This window comes from Monodon monoceros, unplaced genomic scaffold, assembly GCF_005190385.1.
Source record: "Monodon monoceros isolate NGI ecotype Baffin Bay Population unplaced genomic scaffold, NGI_Narwhal_1 Super_Scaffold_15, whole genome shotgun sequence".
In the NCBI taxonomy this organism is placed as follows: Eukaryota; Metazoa; Chordata; class Mammalia; order Artiodactyla; family Monodontidae; genus Monodon; species Monodon monoceros.
In genome coordinates, this window is record NW_021703771.1 from 85,070,928 (window position 1) to 85,086,476 (window position 15,549).

Genomic DNA, 15,549 nt, shown 5'->3' on the forward strand with positions numbered 1-15,549 from the left:
GGCTGAGCCCTTAGGGAATAATATAATATTTTCAGAAACTAGCTACTGATTAAGGTCAGTGATGGTGCAACAAAATACACTGGGATGTTCTGTTCATCTCCACAGAAGCAGAGAAGAAAGAGAATCACTTAAATACGAAAAAGCAGGATCTTTAAAAAATTTTCTTGCTTGTTAGTTTGTTTTCCTTAAAGAATGAGTTCATCAGGTCAGTTTCCACAGCAGAGAATGGGAGCACACTAAATCCTCAGATTTTGTTCACAAATATCTCGTCACATGTCTGTTCTCCTCCCCTCAACGGTGCATCCACTCCAGCCCCTCAGTGTGGTTCTGGCTGAGTGGTTAGGAAAATCGTGTCGAAACCAATTCTCCTGCAGAGAATCAACTCACACAGCCAATGTTCATCACCGTTTGCCTTCCCCAAAGGAATTTCCTTTCAAAGTAAGATGAAAATCTTAAAAAATTTCCAACGTTCTTAGCTGAGTTTAGCCCTCCAAAAAGATGATGAGAGGACACAGAGAAATCCGTTCTGATCAACTGTTGATGGCTTGCATTTCTTTTGGGAAGAAAATGAAACTTAAAGAAGATGCCATTCAAGATTCCATCTCTTCCATTCAAACGATAAACCGTGTGATTTAAACTGGGTCCCTTTCCAAACCAGCAGCCCAGCAAAGACACTACTGTCTTCTTCAAAACAGCATTGGGCGGGGACCTCTGAGTCATAAAAATGAACAAACAAACAAAACTTCAAAACTTTATGAATAAATACTCTTGATGTATACTTGTTACGTAGGCAAACAAACACACAGCCCATTTATTGTAAACTGTAGTGAAGACACATATATACTTGGAGATAAAATCCTATACATTCTTATCTTTTAAAAAATAGCATCACAGGTTGAACTACTGTGCATACCTGCAGGCTTTCAGGAGAGGCTCTGTGGGCGGGAAGATCTGGGTGAGCGTGGTGTAGCAGGGAATGGCCACGGCATTGTAGAATCCAAGCTGCCTCAGCGCAAAAACCACGGACAAGAAACACAATTGCACATTAGCAATTCTAGTAGCACCATATTCCTCAATTGAATTTTCTACTTCTCAAGCCTACCTAAGAAACTAAATGTTCTGGTTTTGCTAAGTAATCTCTGGCTCAAGGAACACTACTGCAGACTACAGTTAAAAATTCATTAAAATACATTCACAAAGTAAAACATAAAAATTTAAAACAAAAAGAAGTTAATCTAAAACCCAAGTACAATATTCAATGGGGTTCTCTTTATAGATCAGGTATAATTCAGGTCCTATTTTTATCTCTGGTCAGACTTAGTACTTTAAGTGTTAAGCATTTCGAAGTCAAATCTGCTATTCTTCTACATGGGTGACTCTCCACCAACTTAATACTCAGGAATCACCCACTGTTGGGTGTCTTGTTTGTTACTCTTAGCTTTGGTACCTCATTGGGTTTACTGAAATTTTCTTCATCTCCTCCCTCCCTCCCTTTTTTTTTTTTTTTTTTGCGGTACGCGGGTCTCTCACTGTCGCGGCCTCTCCCGTTGCGGAGCACAGGCTCTGGACGCGCAGGCTCAGCGGCCATGGCTCACGGGCCCAGCCGCTCCGCGGCACGTGGGATCCTCCCGGACCCGGGCACAAACCCACGTCCCCTGCATGGGCAGGCGGACTCTCAACCACTGCGCCACCAGGGAAGCCCCTCCCTCCCTTTTTTTGACCTACGACAAATCTCACTGACCTTATCATAGCTCTCTCAGGTAACAGCTCTCTCAATATGTCAGAATTTAAAGTTTTTAGTCTGTGATACTTTTAAAAATATATTAAAGATTTTATTAGGAATTATTCTGGGCCACTGTGCACATAAGTGATGAGGGCCCCAACTGGCCTTTGAAGGCCACATGGAAAAGAGCTGCTGGATGATTAACCAGAGAGCACAGACTGTCTGGCTACAAATAACTGCCCTAATGGTTGACAACATGTACAGGATAAAACTGGCTCCTTAGATAGAGTGACCGGCAAACCATGGCTTACCAGTTTCTTAACTGAATTTCGGTGAGACACACCAAGGAATATAGAAGAGTCAAATCTACTTGGTTCCTTTCTGCTTTCTCCTGTTGTAAAGTCTATCATCATGGTCATCTTGCTAGAATGAATGCATTTCCATTTTTAACTTTACAGTTCATGCACAGACTTTCTTATGTCAATATTTAGCAGACGCCATGGCGCAGAAGGTCTCGAGAGAGAGACTAATTATTGGGAAGTAGAGTCTTTTATTTTTATGGCAAAGAATAATTTCATAGTAATCTCAAGTCGGAAGCAATATATTTGGTAAAATACTAGCTGATCACAGAAATATTGTATTTAAAATTCTCTGATACTATGAATGGATGTGGGATTTCGGCAGAAACATGCTACTCTTAATGAGGTAACCTGAGAACAAAGTTCATTCCCCGGCGACACCTTCAGTTCTCTTATGCACCCTACTGGGATGATGCTCAACTATTCACAAGGAAAAGCTAACGTCATCCACTCCCTATCTTATCCATATAACAGGATAAATTCCAAACGAATTAACAAATTAAATATAAAGTGATGAAATAAAAAAAATAACTGAAGAAAATATAGGCAAATGTTTATATAATCTCAGGGTGGGACAGGACTTTTACAACGTGACATGAAAAGCAGGCACAAGACAGGAAAGGATAATCACTGTGATTACCTACACGGGAAAGTTCCACAAACAATGTTAAAATAAAACGAAACTGCAAAATCTACCTGCAACATGCATGGTAGGCATGTCAGTACACAGTCAGCAGAGACGGAAAGTGGGCCTCCTGCTAGAAGAACTGGTTAAGGATACGAACAAGTGAACTGCTCCCCAGAGGCAATGATGGCGAGAAAATCACGCCACCTCTTGCTGGGCTGTGCCCTCCAAGAGCTGTGGACAAGCTTAAACTTTTGTATTAAGAGTTAATAACTTACCTTTAAATAAATAAAGTAGGAAAATTTGAGAACTTATCCAAAACCTTCATCTTGTGAATTTTCTGAAATGTTTTCTAAACTGAATTTTATATTATTTGTCCATAACTAACATCCTTATTATGATGTTAGAAGATTGAGAGTTTAAAAGGACCATAATAAAAGGAATATATCACACCACACACGCACACATGCAAAACTAACAAGGCACGAGGGCTCTCGAAACATCAAAAATTAACATAAATTATGTAGTAAGACCTGAAAAGAGAATAATTAGTGCCAGTTTATGGCAAGACAAAACTCAAAATGTACTAAAATATATGCATTATTTGTTAGGAAAAGTGGACCTAATCAAAATCTATAATGTTACTCTCCAAAAAACATCTTTATACATTTGATGACAAAATGTTTTCTGCTTGTTAAAAATATCAACAATTCAAATTCATCCGTCCCCTCTCTTTCAAGTAAGAAAAGAAAGCCTGCAATTGACTGCAATTTCATCCGTAGAAGAGGTGATGATGACAAGGCTAGCTGTGAATCCTTTAAATCCAACTAGGATTTCCCATTCGTGGTCTTACTATGCTCCAAGTCCGTCTAAATGGAGATTTCAGGTGGTTCCAGGTCCTATAAGACTGCATATGCTTCTTATTCATATCCGCTGTTATGGCCACTGTAAACGATTGGACTTTACAACACAATTCATACCTGGCCTTGTGGGACTTCGTCCTTCTTGTCTCTGTCCATCATGGGAATAGGCTGTATTCCCAGCTTCTTCATTTCATCACCCTGGGAGAAACAGGGGAAAACGAGGCTCTCTCAATTTTATAAACTGCTATAAAACTTTGGTATTAATGAGTGGTTCCCTTTGTTCGTTAATTTTCTTCAAAATGAATAATGTTGCTGCTTAATGACCCAAACAAATGTCAGAATAATAAAAAATGTAATGTATTATTGCAGGTTTTTATCCTGATATTCCTCTCCTGTACTGAATTACCAGAAACCTAGCCATCTCTTCTGGTTTCATTTTGTAGAAGTTAGTGAAAGTTAGTAATAAGAGGAGATAAATGTGTGAGGTGGAACACAAGAACAAAATGTGAAATAACCGCAAGGTCTTTATCTCACTTCTTCAGATGATTTTTCACATGCAATGCACCGGGTGGAGCTAGGCTTTAAAGAGGAATACTGATACATCAATAATAAACAATAGTCCACTAAAACATGTCAGTAAAGATACAGTATAACTGGCTAGACATCAGCATAGAGGTTAAAAATTATAGATGTTTATTAAAGATGTATGATATCGCAGGCTCTGGGCTAGGCAACTTGTACTATTATTTCACTTAATCTTCATGAAATACTATGAGTTAGATATTATTATCCCCGTTTTATAGATTTCAAAAATTATCTTACTGTTTTTATTTATTTTTTAAGGTTAAAGATTGTTAAAATTTTTCCTGAATACCTCACACTCTTCCCTCACATTTCTTAATTATTTTATTATTTTATTTTAATTGTGCTTGTTTTCAGAAATCCAAAGCACAGAACAACTAAAACCACCCTGAATGTGCTAAGATAAGGTCTAGAGACAAATTACTATAACCCTTGTTAAGAATGTTTGTGTACAGGACAAAGACACTTGCCTTGACTACTAAAGGCACTTGAAGTATAGAGTTTGCTCTGGTGTTGTTGCTTTAAATATGAACAGCAGTAGTTCTCAAGATTCTTTTCTTTTCTGTCCTAAGTGAATGAAAATAACTAGGCCCCTTGCTCAAGGATTTCACAAGCCCAACATATAAAAAGATTTAAAATAAGCAGTGATTTGAATATGTACCCGAATAAGGATTGATGCTGACGAGGGAAACAACGGGACACCATGGACCGTGTGTGCAGGAGCACAGGGGTGGCTGGGGCTCAAGGGGGAGGGGCTGCAGGGGTGAGGGAGGGAGCCCCAGGCAGATGAAACTGCACAGCACAGTCAGGGACCCAGAGGACAGAGGGGCTGAAATGTGGGAGAGCCTGGAGGGGCAGAGGGCTTGCTGCATCGAGCGCGTGATTTTCATCTTTATCATATCAGCGTGGAGAGATGGAAGACGGGAGGTGTGGTACTGACATAAACAGAATTAAAGTCGTCCTGAACCGGCAAGCGTGGCCACCGAAGCACAGAGATGAGTCAGAGAACTGGCCTGAGGGCTCAGTCTCAGTACTAAGGCAAGGATTTCATCTCAAGCAACATGACACCGGAGACTATACTCTTAATCACTGTTACACTGATTTTCAAAGATAAAGGCAAGGAACCCAGTTAGATGTTGCAGTAACCCAGGCGGGATCTGGTGAAGCTCTGAAGAAGTGGGAGAGAGTGCGGGGCTGAGGTGAGAAGCGTGGACTTTATGAACGTCTAGGAGATCAACTGGCAAGACTGGGTGATTACGTTTCTGTTTCCACCCCGGGAGCTCCCTGCAGACGTCATCTATGAGCAGACTGGCAGCTAATCGCTCCCGGTGGACTGTTTAACCAACGGGGAATAGAAAGGGAAAAAGTCTACACGTCTCTCACATTTCGATTCGTATTTTAGAATACAGACATAGTTGTTATGGTATGAAGTATGTCATAGTTAAATAAATAAAAGTATTTGCAAAACAATAAGCTAGCTTCAGACAAGTTTTCTTATGTGGTGTTTATAGAATTAATTCTAGGTTACTACTTTTAGACACACATACAAATTAAGTTGACTGTGATAATAAAGTCAAACATTACAGCTCAGACATGTACATCTAAAAACAATCTTCCTGAGTCTGATAGTAACTAGATTTTGACACACACACACAATAAAATAAAGGGGAAAAAAAACATGCAAGAGGGTGCTTACACAATGTATGCACTGTGTATTTGAGAAATAACACCATGAGTATATGCAACTCAAGGCCCGTGGTCCTCACCCAACAAAAACCCTTTGGGTTTACAATTATAGGACAGATCAACATTATAGACTATTTCTACTAATCGTTAGCTGAATGATTTACTGTTTTTTACTTTTTACATCCACTCTTCTACATGGATGAGATTCATGGTTTGAACCATCAACTACTGAACTTTTTGTCCTCCAAATTTACTTTTACTTCTTCAGAACAAATGAGGTGCACAAACACTTTACAGGGTTTTTTTCCATAATCTTTGAATATGCAGGGATCTAAGTATTTGTGGATTCATTTTTCTACTTACTCATGGCAAATCAAGGAGTAAACACATGTTTCTGATAATTTGGATAATTCAGTCTAGAAAAGGTATTCATGAAAGTAATTCACAGGGTTGTTTCACATGTCAGGAATTCATGGATTAACATCCCACATATTCTACAGAACTCATAATTTCAGCTGAATTGACCATTTGGTACATTTACATAATCTCAGTTCCTACGGTACAACGTGATTAGTCTCTCGAATTTCTAGCTGCAGGCACTTAAAGCCCGTGATATCGTGGGTCCCTCTTAGTACGTTTTCCAGCGGCTGCCATAAAGGAGATGGCCTAATACAGTTTATTGGATGGATGACAAAAGATTGGCTATTAAATAAGGAAAACTGTTGCACTACTGTTCAGGGAGTCAGTTCCTGAACTATTTCAGTGGAGATCAGAGAATTTACACACATATTCAAGTCAGATGTAACAAGAATGACTGTTCTTACTTCATACCTGTATAAATGCTAAACAATAGTTTTTTTAAGTAACCAGCAACAAGAGCAACTAAGATACTGTGACTAAATTATCCTTATATTTAATTTCTTCCCAATTGTTTCTCATTTCTTGATATTATCTGTGTTCATATAAAAATCAAGGACGTACCTCAGCCCAGAATTCTGCGTATATATCATTTGCCGTCAATTTTGTTACTGGCCACAGCTTTGTCACAGAACAAAGATCACAGGCAGTCATCATCAAACCAATGACACGGTCTCTAGAACACAATAATATAAAACTGGTCACTGCAGCATTTGCAAATTTATAAGAACAACTGGAAAGGCTTTGTATTTTCAGGAGTGAGTGAGGCCTAAAGTGGGCATCGCTTCGTGATGGGGGGACAATAGCGTTACAGAGCAGATGCAGCTAACAGGCAAGAAAATAAAGAATTAAAGAACAGTGTAGCTTTAATTGTAAGAACATCAGTCACTTCTGTCCCTAGTTCCACGAAGAGTATATCCTGTGTTCCTGCTGCCTGGCTGTTACTGTTGAAATAAAATATTATGTGGGCATGGCCCTGATACCAGCTAAATCCCCTGCTGTATTTTACTGCCACAAACCAGATTTTGACTTCCGTGGAATTTTGGAAATTTAGAGTGAGAAGAAACCTTGAAGAAAAAAGTCCCAATCCTTTCATTTTATATAGGAAAATCTGAGGTGCAAATAAATGAAATGATTTCTTCAAGGTATAACTGGCTCAAGACAAGGCCAGAGCAGATGTAGATTCCCAGAATTCTCTCCCATCTCCCCACCAGCAGAGAAATGTGATGTCTCCAAACACTTTACAAGCTCCAACTTTCCAACTGAAAGGAGTTTTCTTTTCAATTGCTTTGCACTCACAACTATGTGTTCTAGGTCTGATTTTTTATTCTAAATATGGTTTGGCTTAATATTTCCTCTTGGAGAAAGATAAAAATTGCTTAAAAGAATTCAAACAGACATATCCCCTATAATTTTAACGCATCTGGTCTAGTGACATGAGGTCACCCTAAATGAAGTCTACACTTAATGGTGGCACTAAGTACAAGTTATTAAGAGCTTTTAATATTACTGACATTAACTTTTACAAAGCAAATTACATAACAAAAGGAAAATTATCGAGAAAGACACAAAACCACATAACAAGTGAGAAGGTGCCATAATTCCAGCTCCTACCTAAATTCTAATGCGTCTGAGGACTCCACTTCTACTCAAGGCCGCCTTATTTCCTGGAGGTGCACAGACAATCCCCATCTGTGGGCACAGTACTCCCTGGGTCCTGAGCCTGCCCACCCGGCCCACAGCATAGTAAGAGCATCTGTCTGTCGCGTGGGCAGAGTCTCTGATTTAGTGGTGTTCCCTAAAGCAGGTTCCTTTGATGCCAATCACTCTTAAGGTTCTTTCACTTCCCATCAGCCAATTGCGTTTAGCCCATTAGCCTAATTAAATGGTATCTTCTACAACTTTACTTTTCATTAAGGACATATGTCAAAAGGGTATCATGTCTCTAACAGGGAAGCCTAGATAACTTTAAAAACATCAATGAGACTGACATGTACCCATCCTGTGACCCCAAAACAGATGCCACGTGAAGATGCAAATCCCTTAAAATGATCAGGAAACCCCATGGTTTCTTGATGAGGTAGCTTCCTAAGCACTTTGTGGTTTAAAAGAAGAATATTTATTTCTGGATTTGGGCTTCTAAAGCAACAAGTATATTATCTGTTTGCTCAACAGATAAATTCATTTAAACAGAAATAGAACATGAGAAAAAACCTATTATTTTGTTAACAAATAATTATTTCATGAGATAGAAATAATTCAATCTCATTCAATCTACATTCACACAAAAAAATCAGCATTTATTTCTTTTGGCTAAATATTGTAATAAGCTTTATCTCAAAAAAGATTTCTTATCTCATAAATCTATGAAAAAACGTTAATAGAACTGGGCACTGGAAAGCATGTGGAGCCAACTTTCTCACTGGATATGATTCTGTAGGCAGCATTGCTACTACTAGGGTTGAAAAGTTTATAATCTAGTTATCCTTTAGATTTCACTATCAAAATTACTTAGACAAAACAATTTAAGAGTATTTTACTGTTAACCAAACAAGTAAAAAATAAGACAGATAAGAAAATTTGTACTAAATGCCTTTAGTAAATAAAAATTACTCATTTTTTACTCTCCGTGACAAATCAGCTAGATGGTCATGGTTTTCCGGAAATATTAACCTGAATTGGAATTGTTTTATTTCTTTCTCTGAGTGGAATATAGACCTAATGGTATAGAGACCTAATTTGTAATGCATTCCAATAACCAACTGTGAAAGGGATGGAGTTTATGCCAACTGTGCTGTTGGTATGATCTTGCACAGATGGTTCCTACGGGGGTAATTTCTGGGGGGGGCGGTTGACTACATCCATTTATTCCAAAAAGTTTTGAATGCCTGTATGTATCAGGCACGGCGAAAATAATAAACAAAATACGCACTGCTCTTGTAGAACTAATGTTCCAATGGGGAGAAGCAGAAAATAAGATAAAGATTTTCACTCAACAAGTCTATATAAAAAATATTTTAGGGGACTTCTCTGGTGGTGCAGGGAAGATAAGACTCCACGCTCCCAATACAGGGGGCCCGGGTTTGATCCCTGGTCAGGGAACTAGATTCCACATGCATGCCGCAACTAAGAGTTCACATGCCGCATCTAAGGAGCCCACGTGCCGCAACTAAGGCCCAGTGCAAACAGACAAGCAAATAAATAAATAAATATTTTAAGAGGGGCAAAAATATGAAGATGAGAGAGAGAGTCCAGTAGAGATGGCAGTGTGCGTACAAGTCCTAACATGGGAATAGGTGAGGTGTGCTGGAGGAACAGCGAGAAAGCCAGTCTGGCAGAAACGCAGGAGCGAGGAGGTGCCAGGCCGCTGCTAAGTCTCCAGACAAGACAGGACCAAGTCTGACGGTGAGATGCTGGCAGCTGAAGAGCAGAAGAGCGACACGACACACTTTTAAAAAGATCCCTCAGCTCTGCCCAGAGGAGGATGAACGGTAGCGTTGTAGGGGGAGGGAGGTTGCTGAGAGGCCGTTTAGGAGAACACGCAGCAGTCCAGATGCGCAAGGACGGCAGCTTGAATTAAGGTGACAGTAGTGGAGACAAAGAAAGTAGGAGGGTTCTAGTCGTTAGAGGCAGAGCCAAGTTGAAATACGTTAACATCCACAGGAGTTACAATAAGAGACATCTCTCTCCCTGTCTTTCCCCCCAGCATCATCCCAGACCGGGTAGAGCAACTTAAAACACAGGACCTGTCACAGGTGAGCAGAGGTTCCGACCTGAAAGTGAGCCCCTCTTGCCAGTGCGTACGTCCACCTTCCCAGTGCCAGCCTATTTTAAAATTCTCTTCCCACATCCCACGATCACAGAATCACTGAACTTTACAAAAGGGAGAGAAAAGAAACCACACAGCCTGCAGGATTTCAGGTGAGTTACTGGTGGCCAAAAAGGAAGCCCCAGCTCTCCCCCACTGCCCCCTCATCCCATGCCACAGACTCTGTAAAGTTAGTTAGCCGAGGAGACGACGTCCTATTGGAAAAGAAGTAGAGCCACACAGATGAAACATATAAGCAACTTTATAAAAGATTTCAGGTAGCACTGTGAAGATAAACAAAGAATGAATTCTCATATGATTATCATTACAATTTCTCACTGTGTGAATAACTGGAATTCAAAAAGACTGAAAGGCTGGCTGGATTTCCACAGTGAGCTGGAAATGTAATACTCAGTACCTCTGATTCTCTACCCTCACTGTTTACTAGGCTCTGACCTCATTGCAACCTCCCACATACCAACTAAGTCTTTAAGTGGGAGAAAAATTTAGAAACATAGCCCAGTTGTAAAACACAGTAACTTTAATACCTACTTCAATACAAGGTTATATCAGCCAGGATCCTGACCTGAAACAGACGACACACCCAGGAGAATTGGAGGATTGACTGAAGGGACTATTCACATGGCCTGGAGGGAAACCAAGGAATAGTAAGGCACCGAGGGCCAGTGATAGTGGGCAGGTTCCCACCCTGGGCCTGGCAAGGGCCTGAGGTCTTGCCTCCAGACGCGCTGTTAAACCGGGGACCCACAAAGAAGAAGCGAGGGGAACGAACACACCAACTCTTCTCTCCTCCTGCCCTCTGATCTCTTGTCAATGCCACCCATGGCTGAATCCAGATGGAAGCTGGAGGGAGGGCAAGGGAGCTGAGTGACTTGCCCCTGGGGGTCAAAGTGGAAGACAAGCTTAGTGGATCTGGGGGCCAAAAGGAGGCCGCCCAGCACATGGGAGTAGCCCAGAGGGGGAGCTAAGAAGCTGTTGTTCACACGGAAAAATACATTTGAAATTTGAACCATTTAAATATTAAATTGCACAGAAATAGAAAAATGAATTTAAAGCCAACATTTCCACTAATCTAAGAAAATCTATGCCATTAGGCTTTGGGGACCCAGCACAAGATTGTCACCAAAACAACAGAAAAAAAAGAAAACAAATGCACGTCCTGCTTATCTTAGAGTGTGCATATAGAAAGAGCTGATCAAAGACCAGACTTCTATCAGGAGGCGTCTTAACTGTAACTGTTAGAGCAGGTCAGTAAAGTGGCACCAAGCGGTTAAATAAAAAGGAAACCATAAACAAGACCAAAAGACAACCCTCAGAATGGGAAAAAATATTTGCAAATGAAGCAACTGACAAAGGATTAATCTCCAAAATTTACAAGCAGCTCATGCAGCTCAATAACAAAAAAACAGACAACTCAATCCAAAAATGGGCAGAAGACCTAAATAAACATTTCTCCAAAGAAGATATACAGATTGCCAACAAACACATGAAAGAATGCTCAACTTCATTAATCATTAGAGAAATGCAAATCAAAACTACAGTGAGATATCACCTCACACAGGTCAGAATGGCCATCATCAAAAAATCTACAAACAATAAATGCTGGAGAGGGTGTGGAGAAAAGGGAACCCTCTTGCACTGTTGGTGGGAACGTAAATTGATACAGCCACTGTGGAGAACAGTATGGACGTTCCTTAAAAAACTAAAAATAGAACTACCATGTGACCCAGCGATCCCACTACTGGGCATATACCCTGAGAAAACCATCATTCAAAAAGAGTCATGTACCAAAATGTTCATTGCAGCTCTATTTACAATAGCCAGGACATGGAAGCTACCTAAGTGCCCATCATCGGATAAATGGATAAAGAAGATGTGGCACATATATACAATGGAATATTACTCAGCCATAAAAAGAAACGAAATTGAGCTATTTGTAATGAGGTCGATAGACCTAGAGTCTGTCATACAGAGTGAGTAAGTCAGAAAGAGAAAGACAAACACCGTATGCTAACACACATATATGGAATTTAAGAAAAAAAAATGTCATGAAGAAACTAGGAGTAAGACAGGAATAAAGACACAGACCTACTAGAGAATGGACTTGAGGATATGGGGAGGGGCAAGGGTGAGCTGTGACAAAGCGAGAGAGAGGCATGGACATATATACACTACCAAACCTAAGGTAGATAGCTAGTGGGAAGCAGCCGCATAGCACAGGGAGATCAGCCCGGTACTTTGTGACCGCCTGGAGGGGTGGGATAGGGAGGGTGGGAGGGAGGGAGACGCAAGAGGGAAGAGAGATGGGAACATATGTATATGTATAGCTGATTCACTTTGTTATAAAGCAGAAACTAACACACCATTGTAAAGCAATTATACTCCAATAAAGATGTAAAAAAAAAAAAAAAGCAAGCGCTTGGGGGTATACAAGTGGATGTTTTCCTTAGAAACTGTCATCTAGCCTTATTTTAATCCCTTTATTTTAAAATTAGGTCATACATAGCATGTGAAAAGAGACTAGGTTAAATCCGTTTTCCCTTAAATTATCATTTTAATGATTTTTTTTCTTGTTTTAAAACTTATCTTCAAGGACTTTTAATTCACTGTACTGAGTAACTGAAATCATGTCTATAAAAACTACTGCACTTCTCTCATAATATGACCTATTTTGGTGAATTTATTAGACATTAAACTGGACTAAGGATGCTGTAGATTCTGAGAATATTATTCGAACAGGTGCAGAACCAAAATCATAGATAAGATTTTAGAAACTTACTGTTTCCAAAGACACAAGTAATAACTCTTTAATATAAACATCAGCATGATATAGTGATGATCTCACTCAGTAAACTTTAAGTTCTCAATTCTTATTTTTGTGGAACCCTGTGTTGCTTTTTGAAAAACACCATTAAGAAGAGAGAAAACGAAATTATCTGTCAATGCAGAATCAGTCTTGAGCAAATGTGTCTCACAGAGGGATGTGCTGTTATTAAAAACTTATTCTAACTTAAAATTTCTTTGCCTAACAGAATCCTTGTGTGAGTCCCAGAGTTGATGACTCTGACCTCCTAACACGGGCAACTCTGTATTACTTTAAATCAAGTGAAGACATCAGTGATTTCACGCTAGAAAGTAGTTTCCCTACATTTCAAGTTCTTCGGCTGAAACATAAAACACACAGCTAGCAGAACGAGGCCCTCGTACATTTACTACTGCAGGTAAAGACACATCACTGGTGTCACGTTGACAAAATGCTACAGGAAACTGCATTACGGTCTAAGAATAAAGGAAACCACACGAACAAAGTACAGAGCCGTAGCCGTGTGAAAGTGTACATCTTTTCTAGCTCTGTTTCTGAATTGTTTAAAGAATTGGTCAGGTGTTTAACGTACCCTTTCTTTGATGTGCACCTAAATCTAAATTAAGGAAAGACTTCGGAAGAATGGTGGCAAAGGAATGTCTTTGAAGGGTACAAATATTCCCTGAGATTAAGAGAATAAACATTTTCATTCATATATTTCCGAAAGCTTTCAAGGATAAAATTCTGCACTTAGTTGATTTTTAAAATACATGTTTGAGGAAGGCAATTCCAACATGAAATACACGGAAATAAAAATTATAAAAGCTACTACTAACTCATATATTTGTCATTTAACATTTAAAAGGATACTTTAACTTGATTTCATAACCTAAAAAACATTTGATCTTTTATAATGTTTGTTAAGTGGTCCTTAGGTAAGACTATATGTTTTCCTCCATTAAGAAAGATGCTGTAATTCAAGAATAGTGCTCTGATTTCTATGGATGTTATCTTCAGTTTTTGTCAAAAGGGGACAGCTAGTTGTTTCAGGGAAAAACTAAGCTACCCTTTGCCTTGAGTCCAGAGCTGGTTTCCGAATGTGACATTCATTTTAGTTGTGGTTAACTGTGGTTTGACTGTGGTTAGGGAAAGAGTATTGAAGGACATTTTCAGTGAAGGAATAAATTAGTTTACAATTTCTGTTTCTCTTTTTGGTGCACTTTATTTCTCCTCCTCTCCATCTTTTATGTCACTAGCAAGTCCCCTTTTATAAATTAGATTTAAACTGATCTAATAATTCATTTCTGGGGCCCTAAAATCACTTGGCAGGCTCTGTTATTTAAAAAGTTTAAAGAACATACTCATTACTAAATGTGAGATATTTGTGAAAATAAAACTGTATGTATGTCTAATATAAAAGTGAGTCACTCATCTGATTTTGAAAGGCACATGGCAATGACTTTCATACATATCTGGTCTCTGGTTGCTTCATTTTCAAAATAGAAAATAAGAAAGTTACCTAATATTTTCAAGCACAGTTGTGGCTACAATGTCAAGTTCATACAAGACATAATAGTCAATGTTAAGGGCATGTCAAGTTAAGGGGGAGAGGGATAAATTAGGAATTTGGGGTTAACATATATACACTACTATATATAAAATAATCAACGAGGACTTACTGTATAGCACAGGGAGCTATACTCAATATAATACTCTGTAATAACCTATATGAGAAAAAGAATCTGAAAAAGAATGGATATGTGTATATGTCTAACTGAATCACTTTGCTGCACACCTGAAACTAGCACAACATTGTAAATCAACTATACTCCAATATAAAATAAAAATTTAATTTAAAATAGTCATAATAGTAAATGTCAAGGGCAGGTGGCAAGGACCAGTGGTAAGGACAAAAGGTAGGGAAGAAGTGTCAGAATATTAGGACTCCCAGCAATGATGAAGAGATCACGTGACATTCAGCTCCAGACTGAGGGGAACAAAGACTGAGAGAGCCATAAAATGAGAGAATGATCTGTGTAAAGTCCAGCTGACCCAAAAGTAAGAGACCAATAAGAGGCCAACACGCCAAGGAAGAGGGAGCAGAAAAACACAAAGAGCCTGGGTTCCTGAAAGCATCACTGGGCAGCTGAACTTAAGCCAGCAACTACCTATCTTCAGACTCTTTACAATAGGATAAAAAATAAAACCTTATGTTTTGAGACACTAGTCATTGGGATTTATCTTTTGTAAACTAAACGCCTTCCTAACTGATAAAACACTTAATGCACATGCGGCCGTCTGGCTTCATTCAGAATACACTATATCTTTTGATATAAAATGATTATCTGTCATGCTCTAGAGAATACTTGTGAAAAAAACCCAGAGAGTTGAGATATCTGACATGATACTGTCCTTTTTCAGAAAGGACTGGATGCCAGGAAGGGCAGATTTCCAGCTTCATCAGGACATGTAAAATATTGGCAAATTACCAGGACACAAAATGCCACTGAAGATATAATAAGAATACAAGATCACATTATGAAACCTACACTCTTCATTTTTTGTCATTTTGGATTATTTGTTTGCTCGACAAACACTGAACCCTCCCACGTGCTCAGCAGCATCACAGTTACCCGTAGCTCTGGGCCCAACAAGTGGACAA

The 15,549-nt window shown here is 39.2% G+C and overlaps 1 protein-coding gene across 1 annotated transcript in view; it reads right to left on the reverse strand.

Moving 5' to 3' along the window:
* Nucleotides 1-15,549, reverse strand: part of PDE10A (phosphodiesterase 10A) — a 317,828-nt gene that overhangs the window by 4,407 nt on the left and 297,872 nt on the right. The window contains exons 19-21 of the mRNA XM_029223680.1: nt 6,820-6,931; nt 3,688-3,768; nt 914-1,002 (exon numbers count right to left, since the gene is read on the reverse strand). Of these exons, the coding sequence (XP_029079513.1) occupies nt 914-1,002; nt 3,688-3,768; nt 6,820-6,931 (282 nt within the window). The remainder of the gene's footprint in view (nt 1-913; nt 1,003-3,687; nt 3,769-6,819; nt 6,932-15,549) is intronic.